The sequence below is a fragment of the Castanea sativa genome, chromosome 3, assembly GCF_040712315.1.
Source record: "Castanea sativa cultivar Marrone di Chiusa Pesio chromosome 3, ASM4071231v1".
NCBI classification, from domain to species: Eukaryota; Viridiplantae; Streptophyta; class Magnoliopsida; order Fagales; family Fagaceae; genus Castanea; species Castanea sativa.
The window spans coordinates 31,020,555-31,045,898 of record NC_134015.1 but is presented as its reverse complement, the minus strand read 5'-3'; the positions used below and the strand labels follow the sequence as shown (position 1 = coordinate 31,045,898).

Genomic DNA, 25,344 nt, shown 5'->3' with positions numbered 1-25,344 from the left:
TAAGTACCCATATTCAAAGTATGAAATGATGTACAACAAATGCAATGTCAAATCCTAGACCTAGGGTTAAAATGCTATTTTAAGAACCTTAGATCTGCAACTTCATTTTGTAAAAAAAGGTTTGATGAGAATTCTTGATGAAAAATTTAAATCTGAGTTTCCATAAAAGAAAAAGAGTGACTTTTTGATAAAAATTCAGATTTGGTTTGATTTTTAAATATGAGAGAAAACAGATTATTATTATTACTATTTTTTATGAAAATATAAAGTTTTCTTATGAAAAATACAAATCTAGATTCATATTGAAAAAATACAGATCAGGTTTTTGTGAACAAAATTCAGATAAGATTTTATAAATAAAATACAGCTCAGATTTTATAAATAAAATACAGATCAGATTTTATAAACAAAATACATATAAGATTTTAAAAACAGAATTCAGATCAAATTTTATAAACAAAATTCAGATCTTATTTTACTTTTGAAAACCATGGAGGAAAAATGCAGATTTGGTTTTACTTTGAAAAAATAAAAAAATGTAGATTTGATTCTAGTGTTGAAAAAAAAACATGGAACTCTAATGATGGATTCTCCTGCAAATTGAAAATCTAAAGAAGAAATTCAACCCTAGATCTATGCATAAAATTGGAACATACCTACATGAATGTATTCCACAAGGAGAGAATTATTTCAAAATTCAAGGAGTAAATTTTTTAGAGATCTAGGATAAAATCACTTAATAAAAAAGAAATTCCTAAAGCAAAGCTTCCAGAATTTCTTTAACATAAGGGGAGAGAGACCTTGATTTCTTACTTTTATTCCCTATTTATAGAGATTTGGTGCTTAGAAAATAAGTAAAGTTTGATCAGATACGAATTAGGTCAAATTTTTATCCCTAAAAAATCAAATTTGATGCGTCTTGACTTGATTTGATCATTTTTGGGACAGGTCTCTGTGTTATGCCAATAGGCACTATGGAAGTGCCAATCAGCACTTGTCATGTGCCGATCAGCACTCCAAGAGTGCCAATTGAACTCTTTTTTATATGTTATTGTGTATATAAACTCTTTTTTAATAAGTTTAACTGAGTTCATTCTTGATATAAGTAATGAATTTAAAATAATGCATTTTACATCAAGTAATTTGTTGCATGACTTTCCAAATAGTAAATACATGTTCTTTATTAAAAAAAAAAATGCATGTGAAAAATACGAGTTAACCCGATCCAACCCAACCCACAACCCTATTGACCCAAACCTATTTTTAACTTGCAACCTATTTGACTTGACCAACCTTTCCATTTTGCCATGTCTAAAAAGGGGTTGGGGATCAGTGTTGAGCCATCGACAAAGAAACACTTCTAGTAAGATGTTAGCAAAAAGAAAAAGAAATATAATAATAATAATAATAATGATCATGATTTTTGTATCACAATAATAGTTATAAAAAATAATAATGAATAATAATATATAGATACAATCTGATACCAATAAAGATTTTTTCTCCATCGCAGAGCAGTCACCCGCCTGGCAAGATATACCCTGGATGCTAAGGACAGTGATAAATCAGACAGCCGATTGATGCATACACAAGCTAGGCATGAGCACATCCTACTTATGGTAAAACCAATAGATCTATACTTCTACCTCCATGACCACACTACTCTATAGCATGGGTTGATGAAGCTCATCGGGAAGGTTTCTATGCAATGAATATATGAACTATTTTCTTTCCTCTTGTTTGTATCAACGTTTTTAATAAATTACAACAAAATTTTAAGAGTATTACACGCCAGAAAGCACATTGGTCAATCACAGCATTCAATAATCAAACATAAATCCAAAATTGCTAGTCTCAATGCTTCTAACCATTAAAATGGCCATACCTAGTGCACAAAACTCTTACTTTCACAGTATCTAGGTAAGGTCATAACAGGCAGCTTGAGAGGCTGATTCTTATACTCAAACCTACAACCTATTACTTTTGGAGTAAGACACTTGCCATTACATCAAAGCTTCATGTCTTAACTGTTAACAACAACAACAACAACAACAACAATAATAATAATAATAATAAAACCCTCCGCTTTACAAACTCAGCTTTTGGCTTGCATCTCACTGCTCTAGGGAGATGGAAATTTTCTTTTCAATCAACAATGGATGGAACAGCACTCAAAATTCATTCTCGACAAACCAAAATTCATACTCAAACCAAATTCATTCTCAGCTTTTAGTGATTTAGTACCGTCTGGATAGCATCCTGTTCAGACTCCGTCAAACTCTGGTAACAAAAGCAAAACAAAATATCACATATTTTAAGTTAATCATATGCACGATAAAGGGAGGAAATGAACTTCATATTGATAGAAGCTTTCATCTGCTTGATTGAATTTAAAGTACCTGGCAAAGATTCTCAAACAGTGGTCTGTTGCTCTGGCAAAAATTCATTAAGAAATCTCGAAGATAGCGAGCCAGATTAATCTGTCAGGTGCAATTATGTTTAGTTAACAATATAAAAAATTCTTGACCACGGCCATTCTTGGAAATACAAAACTTTAGCATCCAGACAACACCTGATTAAGCGGATCAGCAACACATAGTTGGTCGGCTTCATAGTCATCTTCATGATCCTTGAAATGCTCAAGCAAGTTTAACCAGAAATAAGGAAAAGGTATTGCAAAGAAAGAGAAAAAGAAAAGGTGTACTCATAAATTGGTAGACACATGTTCCTTTCAAACCTTGTTAAATACTTTTTCCATTGCTTCAAGATGTTCATATGTGGGTCTGCCTGATGATGTAGCAGAAAGTGAATGAAGCAAATCTTTATCCATCTCTGCATCCCCAGCTTGAACTTCTTCCCAGTCACTATCCTGATACACAATTCATTCAAAGCTTAAAGATCAGATTACAAATGGGTGATCTGGACTGGACAGCAAATCATAAACTACCTACCTCATCATCATCAGCCAAATCTTGTTCTCGGATTTCAATTAATGCATCGGCCAACAGTGCCAGTATCTACACCACCCAGGTAATTCAATTTGTTTCAATTCAAACATACAATTTCCAATTTAAAAAAGTAAAAATGTTTCAGAGGCACAGAACAGGCTTTCAGCTTTCTTCATACTTTGGTTTATTAAAAAGCAGAAAAAAATGATCAGCAAGTTTTAATGTACAATGCACAGTATATCAACCTTCTCAAGAGCACAATTGTGCACTAGTGATCCTGATGGACTGAAACAAAATTAAATGTTTTGCTGTTAAGTGATAGATGGAAAATGCTTATATGGCTAACGGCGATATTAAAATATTTTTTTTTATGCCATTTAAGTTGCATTTGGCCTTAATTTTTTATTTTTAAAAAAATTCAGCCAAATTGAATTCATTTGAGCTAATCAAATATATTAATCAGCAAAAATAAATCACAAATACACACGAATAAAATTCAAATCTTTGGACCAAAGAAACCCAAATTTAAAACTGGTAGATCTGAAAAATCAAATTGGACAACAAAACACAACGTAACCAAAGTCCCTGCCCCAGGAAAACGTGGAGGAAGAGAAAGAGAAAGGAAATGAGGGAGAGAGATTGGATGGTGGAGGACATTGGATTGTCAGAGTTCCTTGGATCTGTATGTTCTAGATTTTTCTCAAGGGCGATGTGGCAAGAGACCGTCACTGTCTCATTGGGTAATTCTGCTGCAAGAGTTCAACAAAAGAAATGCGTGGCAGTGCAGTAATGGACAAGCTATTGCTTTGAAGAACTCTTCTGTGGGTATTGTGATTGAGACAGTAATGGAGAAGCTATTGCCTCCAAATGCAAACAAAAACATGACCAGTGTTATTATTTATGGGTGCCTGAAGTGCCGCTGTGGTACTTCAAGCTATGATTTTAGCAGAGATGCTTGAGAAATGATGATTATTCGTGGGCGCACATAAGGTGTTTGTGGAAAGTTTCAACTCAGGACTCATACAGCTGCTTAACTCTAGAAGAGATAGACTATATGTTAGATGAGTTTCAGTACACGTTACATTCAGATTTGCTTTTGTTTTATTCTGAGAACTCATGAAGCCTTTAGGTGGGATTAATAGCTGTTTTGGGTCTTCCATTAGCTGTGGAGATGATAGGCAAATTAAATCAAAAGAACCTGAGAAGGAAGCTGCAAAGAAAATCCAACCGAAGAGTTCCATTAGCTCCAAAGATGTTAAGATTAAATCTAAAGAATTTTCATCTGTTAAAATTTTAAATCCTAAATATGTTTGTGATTTTAATTTTCATAAAGCTTTTGCTTTTTTTGGTTATAATGTTTTTAAAATTCCACATGGCAGCCCATGTGGCAACTTAGATGGCATAAAAACAATATTTTAATATCACTGTTAGCCAAGTCAGCATTTTCCATCCAGCACCTAACAGCAAAGACCATTTTGACGCAATACCATAAGGTTAGAGACCAAATTGATATAGTTAAAATGTTAGGGACCAAATTGATACATAGCCTAAAGGTTAAGGACTAAATATGTAATTTACCCTATTTTAAAAGTGATGAAATGCAATGTTGAAATACCTTTGCAGGAAGTGACACCATTGTCCACTGATCTGGAGCTAATTTGGCTTTTGAGCGGGTGGTTATCCCTGCAGCAAACTTTTACCGGCCAAAAAATAAATAAATATAAATATATATATATATATATATATATATATATATATATATATATATATATATATATATGCAGAACTCAAGTAGATGCACATCAAAAAGAAAATGCATTTAAGATTATATGCAGACCTTAACCAGATGACCTTGGACGTTGGTTTTTGCCAATTCAGCGTGCCTTGTGGAAAGCAACAATGCCAAAGCACTGGTAGTGACTTTAATTTGATAGGCCCCCTGAATTTCACCTGCATGCAAGTATTGGAATAAATCATCACTATAGTCATCTAATATCCTCCTTGCAAGTCTTTTGTTGATCAACAAGGCAATTAATCGTGAAAAATTAACTATCCTAGTCATCATTTACACTTTCGCTTGAAGTTTGGAGGGAGCGTGGAAAGAGGGGAGTAATCCTTTCTTTTGAACAGATGTTTTAACAAATATATGGAAGTAAGTTCTTGTTTGATTGCAAAGTTAAAAAAAAAAAAAAAAAGAGGAAATTATACAGGACCATTGATGTAGTTCATTTTTAAATCTATCTGTTACTAGCTTCTGTTGTATAATAAGTAATTTCCTTTTACTTTTAATAGCCTTTATCACTTGTAGCAGAAAGTTAGTTAGCTGATAGGTTGTTAGTAATAAGTGTAAGGGAGTTAATTTCGTACCAGAGGTTGTTTCGGTTTGGTCAAGGGAACGGAATATTTCGGTATCGGTTGATACCGGTGTACCGTTTCTGTTATTTATATATTTCTATACATAAATATATATTTGGATTATTTATGTAAGTATGAATTTATTAATTTTTATGTTTATCAACATAAAATTTAAAATTCACATATTTTATAAGCCTACATATTAGCTTAAGTACAACATTTACTAATATATTAGATTAAATATATGTAGTTATTTATTCATATGTTCATTAACCAAAGCCCATGAACTTTGTAGGCATTTTTTCTTTTTTGACAATCTTTGATAAAAAATATTTAAGATTATAAGCCCATGTCTTTTAATATCCTAATCTCTGACTAAAGTATAAGTTCATTAATAAAATATATAATAGACATATATATTTAGATGATGGTTAGTTGTTTTCTTTTTTAAATGTGGCATGCGGCATCATTAAAAGAAAAAAATCATAAATGAAAAAGTAAAAAAGTAAAATGAAAAAAAAAAAAAAAGTGTTTGAAATTGGAATGACCTTACGTGTGTGGTTGTGGTTGAAGCACATAAAACGAAAAAGATAAATAACAAAAAGAAACTGAAGAGGCAAATTGAAAAAGAAACATAAGAAATACTATGAAATAAGGGGCACTGCGACTGGGTGAACAAAGAAAGAAGAAAAAGTGGAGGATCAGATTTGCAAAAATGGGCTGAAGAAAAAGAAGAAGGGCATCTGATCTGGTAAACATGGTGAAAACACTCTGATGATAGAGGCAATGACATGAGCACAACAAGCCAGTAAATCACTGATAGTTTCAGATCTAAAACTTGAGTTTTTTCTGTTTCAGTCCGGTACTAATATTTTGGCCAAAATCCGATATATACTCCGGTATGGCCAAAATGACCCGGTATAGGCCGGTATTTTATCCATAATGAAACAGACCCATTTCTGTACCAACTTAGTCACCGGTACGGAAAATTCCGGCTGTACTGACAGGTACGGTACAGAATTGATTCCATTGGATAAGTGCAATAACCTATTAGTTAGTTAGGCTTTAGCCAATCACATGGCAGCCGCATGGTGGGTTTCTGTAACTAACTCAGCATCTTGCTTATATAACTATAAATAAGCAAGGCTGCCCTCATTGTAACTAGTTTAATTTGAATTCAAGAAATCTACCTATGAGGTATTATTCCAAAAATGTGTCTCTTGAAGAGCTAATTCATTCTTTCTTTTCTCAAAGCAACTTAGCTTTCTAAAACATCTTTCCTTTTCACCATTTTTCCTCCATCATAATTTGGTATCAAAGCTTGAGATCCATTGGATTCAAGTTCATTTGCAATTTGTTTCTTCATTTTTTGTCATCAAGAACCTATCAAGATCGTATCTTGATTTCATTTTCTTATCCTCTACTAGCAAGCCTAAGAATTTGTGAAGATGACACCAATAGTTTACAATAGAAGGAACAAGAAAGCTTCTGCAGCACATGAACCTGAGGTGCGGGTTCATCCCAGGCAGCAGCCGCAACCACACCAAGAAGGAGAACTCCAGGTGACATTGGAGCAAACTGTGGAGCTGCTATGCGCGCAGCTTGCTGCCTTGTCTAAGGAAGTGAGAAGAAAATGGTGTTATCATCCTAGAAATGACGAACCTGCTGAAGATGCTGAAACTGATAGTCACAACAACTTTAGTAACCCAATTGGTCAGCCTAGAGGAGGTGTTCCAAGGGAAGTGCCTGGTCCTCCAAGGGAAAAACCAAAATGGGAATCAAACTTCAGGATTGAGTTACTTGAGTTCTATTGTAGCTTGAATCATGAAGAATACATAGATTGGCTTAACCAAGTGGAAAGAATCTTTGATTTCCATGAAATACCAGATTTCAAGAAGGTGAAATTGATATCTATCAAGCTGTGAGGGAGAGCATCAGCTAGGTGGGAACAGCTCCAAGTTCAAAGAGTTAGGAGGGGTAAAAGAAAGATCCAAGATTGGTGCAAGATGAAGCAGAAAATGAGAAACCGGTTTCTACCTTTCAATTATATGCAATCCTTGTGCAAACAGCTGCATAATTTGAAGCAACATGGCAGCGTGAAAGAGTATACAAAGGCATTTTATCAACTAGTAGCTCAAGTAGACCTGAATGAGAGTGAAAAGTAGATAACTGCAAGGTTCTTGAGTGGTCTTAAACCACCAATTCAAGATGCCTTATCTTTGCACCAACTGTGGACTGTATTTGAAGCTCACAATAGAGCCTTGATGTTTGAGAAGAAACTTGCAAGAAAAGCCTTTATGCAATTCCAAGCTTATGGTGATAGTAGAAGTACCCAAGTCAGTACTCAAGGAAGGCCAACTACTAATAATTCACAACCTTCCAAGATTGACCGTGTAAGTTTGCCTTCAACTTCTAGAGCAGCCAAACCAATCCCTAAGGTAGCACAAAGTTTTACATTTAAGTGCTACAAGTGTGGAGAAGCTGAGCACAAGGCCACAGATTGCAAGAAAGGGGGAGTCAATGCTCAAGGCAAGGGTAAAGCTTTGATGATTGAAGGTTGTGAAGACCGGGAAGAAGAAGAATTTCCAATGTATGAAGAAGAAATTGTTATAAGTGAATCAGTTGAGGAAGAAGGCTTGGCTTTGGTAATGAAAAGGACCTTGTTAGCACCAAAATAGGAGGAACAGGAGGATTGGTTGAGGAGCAACAATTTTCACACCACTTGTAATATTGGTGGCAGGATTTGCAACTTATTTATTGATGGAGGAAGATGTGAAAATGTGGTTTTTGAAGAAGTTGTTGACAAACTTGGCTTAAAGACTGAAGATCATCCTCACCCCTACAAATTGACATGGCTTAAGACAGGCAATGTTATAAGAGTTTCCAAGAGATGCATGGTCTCCTTTTCAATTAGGAAGAAGTTCAAAGATTCAATTTTTTGTGATGTAGTGAAGATGGATGCATGCCATTTGTTGTTGGGAAGGCCTTGGCAATATGATAAGCACACCAACCATGATGGAAGGAAGAACATCCACAACCTATACAAGGATAGACAGCATTACACCGTACTGCCCATGAAAGAGAAGTTGATTCTTAAAACTCCAACTAACACAACATAATTCTTTGCTTATTGTCAAGAAATTTGCAAAAGAAACACTAGCAACTAGTGTGGTCAATAGTACAACACCATTTTTGGAGGACTTTGTGGAGGAAAATTGGTACCGACTTACAGTACAGCACCAGTTTCCATCCTCAAACGGATGGACAGATTGAGGTGGTCAATGGGAGCTTCGGCAACCACCTAAGGTGTTTTGTGAAGGACAAACCTAAAGAATGGGAGAATGTTTTACCTATAGCATATAGCAGAGTTTGCCTACAACTCATCTACCAATAGAACAACTCAACACTCTCCCTTTAAGATTGTTTATGGGATGCAACCAGCCACTGTTCTTGACTTGTCAAGCTTACCATTACCTAAGAAGGAGCATCTGAAAGCCACTAAATTAGCTAACGTCATACAAAGCTACAAGCTAATAAGAAGAAAAGGCAAGTGATTTTCAAGGAAGGTGACCTAGTATGGGTGATCCTGACCAAGGAGAGGAACCTTGCTGGACCTAATACGAAGTTGCAGCAAAAGAAGATTCGTCCTTGTCCTATACTACATAAGATCAATGACAATGCCTACCAAGTCAAGCTACCTGACCATCTACGCATTTCTAATAGTTCAATGTACATCACTTGCTGCCCTATTATGAACCAGATCATCTTACAACAAGCCACACTTGAGGACAAGTGTGTTCCAAAGGACAATCCTGATGCAGTTCATTTTTAAATCTATCTATTACTAGCTTCTATTGTATAATAAGTAATTTCCTTTTACTTTTAATAGCCTTTATCACTTGTAACAAAAAGTTAGTTAGCTAATAGGTTGTTAGTGATAAGTGCAATAGCCAATTAGTTAGTTAGATAAGTTAGTTAGGCTTTGGTCAATCACATGGCAGCCACATGGTCAGTTCTTGTAACTAACTCAGCATCTTGTTTATGTAACTATAAATAATCAAGGCTGCCCTCATTATAACTAACTGAATTTGAATCCAAGAAATATACCTATGAGGTATTATTCCAAGAGTGTGTCTCTTGAAGAGCTAGTTCATTCTTTCTTTTCTCTAAGCAACTTAGCTTTCTAAAACAATTTTTCTTTTTACCATTTTTCCTCCATCAACATACAAAGTAACAATTTTACCTATCTTTGTTAAATTTATATATATATATATATATATGGAAAAAAGCAATATTTAATAATAACAAGTACATGAAATTTCTCTTCAAAAATCCATGTAAAAACAATTTTACCTATCATTTTCACCCACTGGAAGACTTAACACATTAGAAATACAAGCTTCCTTATTGACTGAACACACAAATAACTAAGGATAAAGAGTTTTAAGAGAGTTACCCCCAACCCACTTATCATGCCAAGAAAGAATATGAGAACCATCCCCCACCACAAAAAGACAAGTGCTTAGAAAAGCTCTCCCATCTTTCACTAATGCTTCACCATAAACCACACCCATGAGCCCTTCTACAAACTCTAGTGCTCCACCCCCGTTTCCCCTCCCCATATTTCATGGCAATGACCCTCCGCCACAGATGAGTAGTTTCATGGTCATTCCTCCAAAGTCATTTTCCTGAAGCCTGATTAAAAGACACCAAATTTTGAATTCCCAATCCACCCAACTCACATGGTAAGCAAAATTTTTCCCAAGCCGCCAGGGGTATTTGAAGCACTCCTCTGAGGAATCCCACAAAAAATTCCTTTGAATACATTCTAATCTAATAGCCACCGCTTTAGGAACAATAAAAAGGGAGAGATAATAAGTCAAAACGCTTGAAAAGGTACTTTTCTACAAAGTGAGTATGCCACCCTTTGACAAATAAAGATGCTTCCAGCTCAAAGCTTCTTCTCCATCCTCTCTAGAATCGAATTCCAGATAAAGGTTGTCTTATACAAAGTACCCAATGGCATTCCCAAATAAATCATAGGCAAACTGCCTTGCATTGAAAAATGTTAGCCAATGTTTGATTGTTACTGACCTCCCCAACAGGGACAATCTCACTTTTCCCCACATTCACCTTTAAACTAGTAAGAGCTTGCAAAAAAGTCAAAGCCAGCTTAATGGAAAGCAATTACTCCCTAAAAGCATTGTAGAAAAGAATGGTATTATCAATAAATAATAGATGGGAAGTACGAATACCAATAGTATTAATAGGTCCTACATGAAAACCCTGAATGAGACCACCTTCCTCAGTTTTCTTCAGATTCCGACTTAAAACCCCCATGATCAAAAGGAAGAGAAGAGGAGACAACAAATCACCTTGTCTTAGACCTTGAGAGTTACCAAAGAAACCAGTAGGAGATCCATTAACCAAAACTGAGAAGTGAACAATAGCGACACAAGCCTTTAACCATCTCCTCCATTGAACCCCAAAACCCATCCTCTCCAATAAATAGAACAAAGTGTCCCAATTCACATGATCACAGGTTTTTTCAAATGTCTAACTTACATACCACCCCCAGCGTACGACGCTTCAATCTACCATCTAGACAATCATTAGCAATAAGCATTGAATCAAAAATCTATCTACCACCAACAAAAGAATTTTGCAACTTTGAAATGATTTGTCCAACACCATTCTCAATCTATTAGCCAACACCATAGATAACAACTTATACACACTGCCCACTAAGCTGATAGGCAATATTCAGTGCATTATTTTTCTTGGGAATCAAAGATAGGAAAGAAGCATTCAGAGACCATTTAAACTTTGAGCTCCTATGAAAATGATCAAAAAATGCCATAACATCCTTTTCCACTACACTCCAGCATTTATGAAAAAATGTCATAGTTAAAAGCTGTCAGGACCTGGAACTTTATCACCCTCCATCTCTTAGAGGACCTATACCACCTCCTCCTTAGAAAAATCCCTCTCAAGAGAAAGCCGTTCATCCTCCTCAATACTAGCAAACTCCAAATCATCCATAGTAGGACGCCATGTATCGGACTTCATGTACAAGCCCTGATAAAAATGAACAACCTTAGAACGCACCTCTTCCTCATCCTTATAAAGGACACCACCCACCTCTATACTTGTAATATGATTAGTTCTTCTATGGGAATTTGCTATGCTGTGAAAGAAATGAGTATTATTGTCACACTCCTTCACAAACAATACCCAAGACTTGTCTCCAAGAAATCTCCTCCAAAGAAGCTAAATGTGCAATATCACCTTTAATATGAGTACAACGATTTTGTTCCTCATGCGAAAGGCCCAACAAGTCCTCTCTAGCATCCAAACCCAACAATTCAGATAAAAGGCATTTCTTCCTAAATGCCAAATCCTCAAATTCCTCCCTATTCCACTTTTTCAAATCATTTTTAAGAGCTTTTAATTATAAGCCAAAATAAAACTCAAAGAACCCAAAACGCAATACCCATTCCACCATTGCTGAACTCTCTCCACAAAATCCTCATCTTTCAACCACATATTGTCAAACTTAAAAGGCATTTTGACCTTTATTGACACTACTATCTACCACCAAAAGTGGGCAGTGATCAAAAACTACTCGAGGGAGTACCCTTTGAGACACACTCCCGAAATGATCTACCCAATCCACCAATGCCAAGGTCCTATCAATTCTTGACATACAATTTGTCCCCAAATCTCTAAACCAGGTGAACAAAGCCCCTTCAAGGGGTAAATCAACAAGGCAATTAGCCTCTATGAAATCCGAGAAAGCAAACATAGCCGCATTGAAAGCCTCGCAACCAAATCCCAGCATGTCTCATGTATGGCATACGAATTAGAGCGCCCCCCATCAAAAGAGAGAGAAAAAAGTTTTGCATCAATACGAAACAACCTCTTACTGCCCCCATGATCAAAGGATTGAGATGTAGGAGAGATATTTTGTGAGGTTTCTATGGTGGGAATATTTGGTATGGCTAATGGTGGAGGTACAATGTTAGACAATTTAGGCAAAGCATGGTTAGGTCCCTGAGGAGGTGGGGATGGAGTAGGCAATGTTGGAGGAGGGGGGTAAGGATATGGGAAAAAGCCATACTATGGAGGAAAGCAAAAAGGAAGAGGAGACGGAGGAGGAATGTGTAAAGGTGGTAAGGGTGGGGAGGAGTAGTTGGGGGTGAGGGTGGGGAGGAGTAGGCATCAGAGCATCCCAGGGAATCTAAGGTACCCTACTTCAAGTAACCAAAGAGATTCCCCTTTTCATATGATTGTGATGTGATGTGATTGTACTCCTACCAAAAGGAGATTATTTTGATTAATGGCGATTAAGTTTCTATTCATACAATGACAAGGAATATCACACAGATCTCCTAATTAATTACTGTCTCCTGATATGTTATGTATTCCGCCCATTTGTCTTAATGGAAGTAATTATACTCAGTGGGCCCAGGCAATTGAAGTGTTTCTTCTTGGTATAAAGAAGTATGATTAAATGATTAGTGAACCCCATGTATCTACGGACTCTAAATATGCCAATTGGAGAGCCGAAGATGCACAAATTAAGAATTGCTTGTGGAATAGCATGGAATCTAAGATCAGCTGTAGTTTGGTTTTGTTACCAACTGCTAAACTTGTTTAGGAACAGGCCAAGGAACTTACTCTAGTGTTAACAATTTGAAGCAAATTTATGGTCTTCATCAAACTTTTTTCTCCTTGAGTCTCAGTGATTTGTCTTTGAAAGATTATTAAAACAAGTTTAAGGGCATATGTGAAGAACTCAATAGTTATCAACCCATCACCTTTGATGTTAAAACTATGAAGAAACAACAAGATTCTATGCATGTTGCTCACTTCCTCTAGATTACTTAAAATTTTGGATCCAATGAAATCACAAATTTTAGCTAGTCAATACCTCCCTTGTGAAGTTTTTGGTAGACTTAGATAGGCTACATTATCTAACTTTAGTACTGATGCATTACATAAATTTGCCTTTGCCACTTCTATGGGGAGTAATAGAGGTGGTCATGGAGGTTGAGGCTATGAGGGTCAAGGCCGTGGAGGTCGTGACCAAGGGGGTCGTGGTAGAGGATGTGGCCTTCGTAAGTGCATTTATTATCATGGTGAGAATCATACAGTAGACTTTTTTTGGGAGTTGTATGGTAAACCCTCGACTCATCAAGCTAGTTTTCAAGTTGAGGAATGGCACACACATCATTTGAGCTTATGTGAATCAAGCATTTACTTGAGGAATTAAAATTTGTTGTGAAGGTGCCTGTGAATGTGCATTGTGATAATCAAGCAGCAATTCGCGTTACCTCCAATCCTGTGTTCCATGAGAAAACCATGCATATAGAACTAGATTGCCATATTACTCAGGAGAAAGTAGAAGATGGTGTAACTGCTACTCCATATGTTTCTACAAGAGTCCAAATTGATGATATGTTTACCAAAACTTTAAGTAAGACTCGTTTGGATTTATTATGTAACAAGCTGGGATTATATGATATACATACTCTCCAACTTGAGGGGGAGTGTCAATGTACTCCTTTATATATAAATAATATTTTGTATTACGGACAAACTCATCAAACACTAAACACTTCTACTTTAACAACAGTTATTTTTGTCCAAACGGGTAAGTAACATATCTTACTATCTTACTAATTACCTCATCTGTGTTTGCGCTTTTACTACCATGCAAAAATGTAATTAATCTTTATTATGTAAGTTCACAATACAATAAAGCCATTATGAAACTCAATCTGAAATATGATGTGTGATTACTCATATCACCACTTGAATACCTTGCTAAAAGAAAACAAGTGCACGAGGGATGCTTACCTTGTTGCTTAGTCCATTCTGACATTACATAAGAGAAGGAATTATCATAGCCTTCGGCTGGGATGCTGGTCAGTAAATCAATAAATTGTTCAACATTTGGGGAACTCATATGAACCTGCATTTTGAAGGGAGAAAAATTTTCAAAACTTTATCCATAAAATATATGTGGGGGTGCCTGACTACTTGACCATGCCAACAATCAGGAAATGTTGGAGAAATTTGACAAGGAACTTTATAGGTGAGGTATGAACCACAAAAAGATGAAACATATAATCATATTTAAGCAATTTAAAAAGTCCTTTTTCCAAGACAACCAATGTTGAATGAATTGAGTGCAAACAACCAGGAAGTTGCAGTATAGAACTTCTCCCATGCAACATTTTCCCATGTGCTTTGAGATATACACATATTTTTTCAAGAATACTATATAATAAAACAATTTGCAACTTAAAAAAATAATAATAAAAAAACTTCTAAAGTTTACACTATCATAACTTAGATGAAGTTAAAAAGTTAGAGGACATTACTAATCTAGCAAAAATAAGTAGCAATGAGCTTTTCAATCCCACTATTTGAACAGATTGCATCCGTCTAACAAGAGCAGCAACCAGGTCTCGTATATGCAGTGACATTTGTGATGGCAGATTCAATATAAGCTGCAGGATGTAACTCCCAACAAAAAGAGAACCAGAGCTTTCCAATTTAGGGTCAAGAAGTCTGCATTCAAATTGTGCAAATATCAGCATCCAGAAACCTATGTCAAAATTATAATATAATATTGATAATGGAAAACTAACAGGAATTGGATGAACAACTAGAAAAGCCACAAGCAATAATTTCATTTTAGAGAGAAGAAATATCATCCCAAAGCACACTGTTATTACTTCAGCTAATGGGGTAGAGGGTGAGGTTGTGCATTGCATTTTATCCCCCACTAGTTGCTTGTGTAACTTGCCAATCAAATAAAAAAAAAAAATTTTAAAAAAACGATCCAAGATATGATGTACTCTACAAAGCAAAGATGTCAACTTGCCCTTCACATAGAAGTTGACAAACTCAGGAATGTGCAATGATGATAAGGCCTGCTTGCTAGAAAGGTCAGCATTTGGCAAAAGACATGAACTACAAATGGAAAAGAAAAGTCTATATTTCTCACTCAGCAAATAAGAAACCAAATTGAAGGATAAAAAGTAGAGACACAATTCAATACATTCTTCCATGTCAATTATCAAAATCAATCAGGACCTTGTACACTTACAGAATTAACCAAACAAAAAAATGGAGATTTCACTTGAAATTCAAATGCTCCCAAAATAAAGAACACAGAAAGTCTATATCCCACAAAATGATATAAACGTAGCAGTGGTTAAATAAATAGAGCTAGTATCAAAGTTTGACTATTTTTAAGCCCCTAATCACAAGTGGTTTTGAGTAAATTATTGAACCTAGCATCGCAATAACTTCTAAAAAATAAACATAAATCTCTTCTTGCAAGTAATTAATAATCAACAAAAGAATCTAGTTTCTACTAGCCCAAATTAATAGGCCAGTACAACATTTTCAAATTTTTACACAATTAAGTAAGAGCTTTCAAGCTTCCCAATGGGACTGCAAAACAAAGTAAACTACCAAAAACTAACCTTGAAGCAGCATCAAGTAAACTTCGCATAGTAAACCCAGAATCACCACTCCAAGTTAGCACTTCTTCTCTTCCACCAGATACAAAAGCAGCTAAACATTCTGTTGCATTCTGGTCAATATTGAGGAAGCATAGGAGTCGTTTCAACATTTGGATACAAAACAAGCAAAAGGAAATTGAAAAGGCGTTGAAACATTTTAGCTAACCTGCATCTCACTATGATCATCACTTTGAAGGACTATCCAGATAACAGCATCAAAACAGACATCATGTACGGCTTTTACTACATCAATTGGAGCATTCTGTAAAATACTATCACAAAGAGTAGTTAGCAAAATGTGGATACTATTATGATAAAAATTTATGATTCCACATAAATTTTGAAAAGATGGAAAAACAATAGCAAAAGGAAAATAAAAGAAACCATCTTGCCAAATACAACTTGCCTTCAATAGCATAGTCACCAGATCCAATGATCCTGCTACTAATCCATCAGGCTGCTGTTGGGGCTGGTAATAACCATCATAATGCATCAGAAACACATACCTTCATGATTGTTGTACATCCAGACATTATTCACATTGGGATAACTCTTATAAACTGTACCTTATTTAAGATTGGTCCAATATATGGTAAAACCCGGGATGTCAGTGGATGTATACAACCAGGAGAATTTTTTATTGCCTGGGATAAAAAATGAAATGAAAAGTTAATAGAACAAAATCATAAAATCATCAACTTTCTAAAGTTATAAACGCAAAATGGCAAAAGGAAAAATAAAATAGATTCCACATCATAGATAAATGACACCACAACTCAAGTCTCAAGGGCAGTTGATGCCACCACGAACATTTGGAAAAGGTAGAAATAACAAAACAAGTTCCATTAGAATCAATATTGGATGCATCAAGCAGCACAACTGATAGAAGACCACAGCAGCAGCCATTGAGGTATATCAAAGGCATCCCACGGCTACCACTAGTGCCCAACTTTTGATTTCCATTTTTTTATTATGTTTTTAAAAATTGAATAATTCTAGTCAAATTTCTCATACTTTATTTAATTTAAGTGTTGAGGCAATCTTGTAATTTTCTGGTTTCCAGGGATAGGCTGTACTAATACTCCATTGGGTCATATTTTGTTCTTATCTAAGTTTAGTTATTTAGTTTGGGCTTAGCAGTAATAGCCCAAGGAGTGCGACTCTAATTAGGATTTAAGAGGTCCAAGTTTCACTAGGAATGGGTATTACGAATCTATTTATATGGATGTAATGCTTTCTATTGAAAAGAAGTAGTTTTCTAAATTCAGGAGTTATGAAATTTTGTTTGAGATCTGTGTGATACAACTTTCTCCAAGGCATGATGCTAGAAGTTTATTCTTTCTCTTATCTATTTTTTAAATTACCAGCAAATCAAAACCTTCCAACCGCATGTTGCTTTGTCACCTTTAAACCCCTAAAATTTAAAACTTCAAAAACCTAAACAACCAATCCATCAAATTGCCCCAAATAACCCACAGCCGATCCATCAAATTTCAAGTGGTGAGAAATGATCAGATACCATAGATATTCAGTTAAGCTATATCAACTGTTGCATGTAATATTGTTTTAGTTGTAAGGTAAATTGGGTTATTTGTATTATGGAGGTGAACTTTTTTTTTTTTTTCTTGATAGGTAATAGATATATTCATTAAAAAAATACGTTATGTTCATGATGATGAACATAATGTACTAGAAACAAACACAAACAAATCAAACAGAGATAGAATGCACGAAATCAAAAATGGAAATACATTGTGTAAAACCCCAAGTACGAGACCACCCAAAGAATGTCCCAACTAGCAAAGACTTCAAAAAATCCGCAGATTTCTCAATGTCCTCAAAAGTGTGAGTATTTTGTTCCCTCCAAATTAGCCACATCAAACAAACTGGAACCATATTCCAGACCGAAGAAGAGTGTAACCCCAAATAATTCTCCCATGCAAAAAGAAGAGAAACAACCGTCCTTGGCATCACCCACTGCAAACCAAACATCAAAAACACTTCACTCCATAAGGCATGTGTGAAGCCAATGTTTCTCCATCGCAACGGCACAAGCAACACCAATTAACCAAAGACAAGTTCATTTTTACAAGGTTGTCAATAATAAGAATACTATCTCAAGCTGCAGTCCACAAAAAGAAAGACTCTTTTATGTACCTTACTACTCCAAATACATTTCCACAGGAAAGAAAAGGTAGGAGTGCATATCAATGTTAATTTTGGTTTAAATCAAAATACATAATATGAAATTTTAGTTTACAAGGTAATTAGTATTAGAACCACCAACATAAGCTGCGAATTGCTGCCGGTCATAGTCAACTACCGTTGAATACCTTCCGTTCGACCATCACTGACCATAAACCGATGACCCATAAACCCAAATCGACCACTGTTGACTTCATTGGACCCAAGATACATCTCGCAATAAAACCCACAACTACAAAGGTTCTCTTGTTTAGCATTCTATCTCATAATTGACTTTCAGTGAAACTTTTGGTTATCAAATCAACCTCTTAAACCCAATTCTCGTTTCCCAGAAATTTCTCTCTCCTCGCTATTGTGGTTTATTGGTTAAAATTTCTTTTCTACTCTCATCTCATCGTTGGCAAGAAGCACAAGACTTGTTCATTGTCCAATTGTTTCTTGACTGAAACCCGTCAACACTTGAATCTGTCACTGTTACGGGTCAAGTCCTTTATGGATTGACTAAGATGATTACATGTTGACCTTCTCAAGTGCTTTTCCTTCTGTTTTTCCCTTGTTTTAATCGTGTTATTCCAATAGCAAGTGTGTCTGTATGTTGGTTTCATTTGTTTCTTGAATTGGTCAATCGGGTTATGGAGTTGTGAGTTGTCGATTAAGTTGTTTGTAAATTTTGGTTCTATTTATGATCATCTAATTATTTGTTATCATGAAAACAAAGATAAAATTGGACCGCGATTAATTGTTTTCAACTGAATTGTTGTTGATGAACTCAATTAAATTAAATAATAGCAGTTATGCTCAATTGACAAAGTCAGTAGAAGCTTTCTTTTTAGGTTAAATTCCAGTACTAGGTGCCAAATCCCCCTACCTTGATCAATCCCAAATATATTGATTGGAGAGTTGAAGATACCCAAATTTGTAGTTTTCTAAGCTGCTAAACACATTGCATCCAATCCGGAATTCAATGAAACGACCAAGCACATTGAAGTAGAATGTCACTTTGTCCAAGACAAGATTCTAAGTGAGGAATATAACTACATATGTGAACTCTGGAGATCAACTTGCTAATTTCTTTACTAAGGCATCATGTAGAAGTCATCTAGAGTTGATATGTTCCGAGCTGGGCCTATATGACAAACATTCCCCAGCTTGAGGGGAAGTGTTTTTTTTTTTTAAGTAATAAAATTATGTTAATTATTTCAGGTCACATTTTGTTGTTGATAATTCAAAGGTTGGGAGAGGGGGATTTGAACCCTACTTGAAGGCAAGTGTTAGAGAATTAGGAATACATATGGTTGTACTTTCTGTTGTATATGTGGAACCCTTCAAGAAAGGGCTAGGAAGTTGCTCGGAAGTTTCATAAGGGCTGAGCTGTCCCTACCAGCTGTCCCATTGTGTTTACCCTTTATTATATAAGGTATGAATCGAAAGCTGAGGTAGATTTCCAGTAAAAAGGAGGTGTTTATTTGAATCTTTAATACATCCACTAACAAAGCCTTATACCCCCCATTGGTAACAAACTGAAATAAGTATATTAAACCACATCAAGCACATGCAGACAAGATGCATGTAGGCATCCCATCTTACTATGACAATCATCAACAACACTCAAAATTTTTACCTCAAGAACCTCAAGTGCATCAATGCTGATAAAAGGATCTGAAATATGCAATGCCCACACATTAAGAATTATGGGAGAGATGATGGGCTCCACAGATGTCGATGTTTCACTGCCTACATGAGAAACAACAGCAAAAAAAAGGGTACAGTTAACCAGAAAGAAAATGAAAATTGTTACACCAGCCTAAAACGAGATTACCATATTTGCCATGGAATTAAGAAAACATGATACTACTCAATACTTAAAATGAAAGAAATCGGTACTTAACCAGAAAGAATATGAAATTTGTTATACCAGCCTAAAATGAAATTGCCATATACCCACCTGCCTTAATCGCAGCTTGCAGTGTTTCAAGCACTAGGTGTAAGGTTTCGTCAGATGCCTAAAAAGCAGCATTAGAAATAATAGCAAATGGCACTTCAACCAAATCAAACAAGGATATAATGGAGGTACATTACCTGGTTAAGAAGATCTGTAAGTGATGAAAATAAACCCATCATTTGGGATTGAATAAGTTCTTTGTTTGCTTCAGGTAGGAGCTGGGAAAGTGCCCTGCAGGCACCTACTTTAACAGGTGGGGGCCTGTGAAAAGAATACCATCACCATAGCTTAATTTCTCTCTCTCTCAATAATTTACATACTAAAAAGGAGGTCTGAATGCTTACACATCCATGCCAATTGCCTTGATAGCAGCGTACAGGATGTGCTCAAGAACTCCATGGCTAATCTATACAAGATCATAAATTTCATAGGAATATTCTAGAATACATGAGCTTCAAGAAGGAAAGGAAGTATTTTAATATTTACCAGAGGGGAGAACTTAGCAACTGATGTAAATATACGGGCATAAAGGAAGGGATATTCATGTACCCCTGCACAACAGAACAATAACAACTAATTTCGTTCACTGATGCATAATTTGAATCCAGTACTGAGAGAGACAAGAGGCCGGGGGGGGGGGGGGGGGGGGGGGTACGGAGAGAAAGAGAGTTCACCAATTCCAATGTCTTCAGTGATTATTTGCTCCGCAAGCTTTCCAACATCAACTCTGCTTGGTCCTGATACCTGACAAGTATATTTAATAAATATATCAATAAAATATATGAAGCAGATCCCACCAAGAAAAAAAAATCACGTTATCAAAAGTGAAAGATGGTAGTAGCTACACACATTAGAACCCAACCACATTACAAAACCTACCTTATGTTAGAGGTATAAAGTATAAGGCACAAACCTCTAAATCAACCAACTGTTCTGAAAGAGATGCTAAAGCAAATAGAGTAGCTTCCCTCGTCTGAGCAATACACCAAGCAAAATTGAGTTAAAGAGAGAAGGATAAAATTAACACATTAAAATATAATATATACATATACATATAAATACACAGATTTATATGGCTATAATTGCTAGTATTTATTTCGGATACCCTGTGTTAGGCCAAAGTCAGAGTCATATCATGTGGAAAGCCATAGCTTCATCCCTCATGTAGGGTATTTGAAATGAGAGGAACACTGTGAAGTTTGAAGGAAATGAAATTCCAAATTCAGATTAAAGGTTTGCAAAATAATAAGGTGGTGCTAATACTGCAATTTCCCTCTTTCGTCAACCAGTTTGAATGGTATATATTCCCCCAAGTCTCAAATCACAAGAAGTTGGATAGCATTTTTTATCTTTTATAAGCATCCCCCTTTGAGAAGGGAAATAAGGGGAAGGGGCTTGACAAAGGCACAAATGCAGGCATTACCGTTTTGACCCTTTGCTGTAGTTACAGGGATTCCATATTCATGAGCTTGTCTATCTTTAAGTGTTTGGATATTTGTAATTTCAAATTTTAGCTTTATTCTTTTTGTTTTTTAAATTCTGCATACTGTTTTGAACTTGGCAGTTAGATTATACCATTTTATCTTTATAATGAAATATTCAAAAGTTCCCTAAAGTCCATAAGTATTACAAGAGAATACAGGTTCTGCCACTAATACCTTGGAAAACACATTCTTCCAAGAGAATCACAAGCATAATAGACTGGAAAAGACTCAATACAGCATCTATTTTTATGGAATTTAAATCTTTAAGAAGATTGCACAGAGGGGATAAAGGGCCAATGAAATCAAGAAACCATATTCTAATAAAGCTCTGCCAACATAAGGTGGAAATAGATCCTTGGTTACTAAGCTTTATTAAGCAGATCTGGTGGCAGCGTTTCTTAATTACTATGGAAAATCTTGACTAAGGACCCAATATTGATATCAAAATAGTGCATTTCGGCATAGTCTACTTATGAATCCTATTAGAGGTCTTTGGCAATGCCCTACTACAGGATAATTTCCTAACTGTTAACATATACACAGACAAATACTAATGGAGGAAAAAAAATGGTAAAAAGTAAAGATGTTTTAGAAAGCTAAGTTGCTTAGAGAAAAGAAAGAATGAACTAGCTCCTCTAGAGACACACTCTTGGAATAATACCTCATAGGTAGATTTCTTAGATTCAAATTCAATTAGTTACAATGAAAGCAGTCTTGCTCATTTATAGTTACATAAGCAAGCTGCTTAGTTACAAGAACCCACCATGTGGCTGCCATGTGATTTGGCCAAAGCCTAAGTAACTTCTCTAACTAACTAATAGACTATTGCACTTATCATTAACAACCTATCAGCTAACTAACTTTCTGTTACAAGTGATAAAGGCTATTAAAAGTAAAACAAGAAATTACTTATTATACAACAGAAGCTAGTAACAGATAGATTTAAAATTGAACTACACCAGGACTGTCCCTCTTTGGAACACACTTGTCCTCAAGTGTGGCTTGTTGTAAGCTAATCCAGTTCATGATAGGGCAGCAAGTGACGTACACTAAAACTGTTAGAAATACGTAGATGATCAGGTAGCTTGACTTGGTAGGCATTGTCATCGATCTTTTGTAGTATAGGACAAGGACCAATCTTCTTTTGCTACAACTTTGTATTAGGTCCAACAAGGTTCCTCTCCTTGGTCAGGATCACCCATACTATGTCACCATCCTTGAAAATCACTTGCCTTTTCTTCTTGTCAGCTTGTGCCTTGTACTTAACATTGCTGGCCTCTATTTTCTTCTTAATATCTGCGTGCAGTTGTTGTATGAAGTCAACTAACTCGGTGGCTTTCGAATGCTCCTCCTTGGGTAATGGTAAGCTTGACAAGTCAAGAACAATGGCTGGTTGCATCCCATAAACAATCTAAAAGGGAGAGTGTTGAGTTGTTCTATTGGTAGATGAGTTGTAGGCAAACTTTGCTATAGGTAAAACATTCTCCCATTCCTTAGGTTTGTCCCTTACAAAACACCTTAGGAGGTTGCCCAAGCTCCTATTGACCACCTTAGCCTGTCCATCCATTTGAGGATGGAAGTTGGTGCTGTACTGCTAGTCAGTACCAATTTTCCTCCACAAAGTCCTCCAAAAATGGGCAAGAAATTTGGCATCCCTATCAAACACAATGCTAGTTGGAACTCCATGTAACTTATAGATCTCCCTGAAAAATAAACCAACAATATTGGAGGCATCATTAGTCTTTTTGCAAGCCACAAAATGGGCCATCTTGGAGAATTTGTCCACTACCACTAGAATAGAGCCTGATTTCTAGCAGTAAGGGGTAATCTAAGCACAAAGTCCATGCTAACGCTAGTCCAAGGCTTGTTAGGAACTGGAAGGGGCAAATACAATCTAGCATTGGTGGCTGTCCCTTTACTTTGCAGACATATCATGCATATTCGAACTAGTCTTACCACATCCTTAAGCATGCCTAGCTAATAGAATTGTTGTTGTAGGAGCTGCAATATCTTCTCTCTCCCAAAGTGGCCTTGCCTATGCACTTCAAACAGAATTTTGTGCCTAAGAAAACATTTTGGAATACAAAGGAGCAGGCCTTTGAATACAAGTATCCAACTTGCAAGTTGAATCTAGAACAGGCAGCTTTGTTGCCTTGTTGCAAATTCTGCATAATTTGAAACAACTTGGAATCTTCCTTATACTGCTGCCTAAATGCCTCAAAACCCTCATCTATGTTGTGCATCAGCACTAGTAAGGAAGATCTCCTGCTAAGACCATCTGCCACTCTATTAAGGACTCCAACTTTGTGCCTTAAGCCAAAGTTGAACTGTTGTAGGTAGATAGCCCATTTGGCATGTTGTTTGTTAAGGGTTGCTTGGCTATTGAGGTGTTTAAGAGCCTCATGGTCAATATGAAGCATAAATTCTTTGTAAGCCAAATATCACTTCCAATGTTTTATTGCTTGTACTATGGCATAGAATTCCACATCATAGGTGTTGTAGTTGAGCTTGGTTGAATTGAGTTTTTCACTGAAATAGGCCACTAGCTTGCCCTCTTGACTGAGAACACCCCCTATGCCCAGAAGCATCACAATCCAATTCAAAGATCTTTTCAAAGTCAAGAGCCTGCAATACTGGTGCTACAGTAAGGGCAACTTTCAAGGACTCAAAACTCTACTGCTTAGCCTCATCCCACACAAAAGTAGACACCTTGAGAAAGTCAATGAGTGGTGCTGCAACTGTGCTAAACCCTTTGATGAATCTCTTGTAAAATGTTGCTAACCCATGTAAGCTTCTTACTTTAGCTGCAGATCTTGGACCAGGCCAATCAAGAATGGCCTTAACCTTCCCCTCATCCATTGCAATACCCTTATCAGTCACCACATACCCAAGAAAACCTACCTTACTTATTGCAAAGGTACATTTCTTGGTAATTGAATAGAACTTATCCCTTCTTAGTAACTCAAACACAAATTTCAAATGATTCACATGATCATTCAAAGTCTTGCTACATACCAATATATCATCAAAGTAAACTACAACACATACACCAAGCAAAGGCTGCAACATTTGAGTCATTACCCTCATGAAAGTAGCGAGTGCATTAGTAAGACCAAAAGGCATGACAAACCACTCATATAGCCCACTATGGGTCTTAAAGGCAGTCTTCCATTCATCCCTTGGCTTAATCCAAATTTGATGATAGCCACTTCTAAGATCTATCTTGGAAAAGATTTTAGAACTAGCTAGACAGTCAAGCATATCATCTAGCCTAGGTATAGGAAATCGATATTTGATTGTGATTTTGTTAATGGCTCTACTGTCAACACACATTCTCCAACTACCATCCTTCTTAGGGGTTAAGAGGGTTGGTACAGCACATGGACTAAAACTTGGCCTAATATATCCCTTCTCCAATAGTTCTTACACTTGCCTATTAAGTTCATCCTTTTCCATTGGTGTCATCCTATAGGCAGCCCTATTAGGTAATGCAGAACCTGGAATGAAATCAATGGTATGTTGTATGTCTCTCATAGGAGGCAATTCAATAGGTAATTCATTAGGGAAGACATCCTCAAATGACTTGATCAACTCCTTTATAGATTGAGGCACTATCATAGCATCTAACTCTAATGCAGTCAATAACATGTAAACCAAACCAGTTGCTAGAGTTTCTTGTGCAAATTTCTTGACAATAAGCAAAGAATTAGGCTGTACAATAGTAGGAGTTTTAAGAATCACCTTTTCTTTTATGGGTAGTAGGGTGTAATGTTGTCCATCCTTGTATAAGTTGTTGGTGTTCTTCCTTCCATCATGGTTGGTGTGTCTATCATACTGCCAAGGCCTTCCCAACAGCAAATGGCATGCAC

General features: G+C 36.1%; 1 protein-coding gene across 10 annotated transcripts in view; it reads right to left on the bottom strand.

Annotated features, from left to right (window-relative positions):
- Positions 1-1,742: 1,742 nt before the first annotated feature.
- LOC142628275 (uncharacterized) overlaps positions 1,743-25,344 on the bottom strand; it is a 61,217-nt gene continuing 37,615 nt past the window's right edge. For 9 of the 10 annotated variants that reach the window (XM_075802362.1, XM_075802353.1, XM_075802354.1 and 6 more), the window contains 20 exons: positions 20,905-20,964; positions 20,666-20,735; positions 20,478-20,542; positions 20,336-20,397; positions 20,129-20,252; positions 19,995-20,052; positions 19,671-19,783; positions 16,411-16,488; positions 16,251-16,313; positions 16,011-16,106; positions 15,806-15,915; positions 14,693-14,882; positions 14,166-14,280; positions 4,786-4,898; positions 4,564-4,641; positions 2,952-3,017; positions 2,738-2,869; positions 2,573-2,629; positions 2,400-2,480; positions 1,743-2,280 (listed from right to left, as the gene is read on the bottom strand). In XM_075802362.1, coding sequence (XP_075658477.1) covers positions 2,230-2,280; positions 2,400-2,480; positions 2,573-2,629; positions 2,738-2,869; positions 2,952-3,017; positions 4,564-4,641; positions 4,786-4,898; positions 14,166-14,280; positions 14,693-14,882; positions 15,806-15,915; positions 16,011-16,106; positions 16,251-16,313; positions 16,411-16,488; positions 19,671-19,783; positions 19,995-20,052; positions 20,129-20,252; positions 20,336-20,397; positions 20,478-20,542; positions 20,666-20,735; positions 20,905-20,964 — 1,782 coding nt within the window. In that variant the 3' untranslated portion in view covers positions 1,743-2,229. Of the gene's footprint in view, positions 2,281-2,399; positions 2,481-2,572; positions 2,630-2,737; positions 2,870-2,951; positions 3,018-4,030; positions 4,159-4,563; positions 4,642-4,785; positions 4,899-14,165; positions 14,281-14,692; positions 14,883-15,805; positions 15,916-16,010; positions 16,107-16,250; positions 16,314-16,410; positions 16,489-19,670; positions 19,784-19,994; positions 20,053-20,128; positions 20,253-20,335; positions 20,398-20,477; positions 20,543-20,665; positions 20,736-20,904; positions 20,965-25,344 lie in introns of those variants that run through there. The other variant, XR_012843009.1, reaches the window with a different exon arrangement.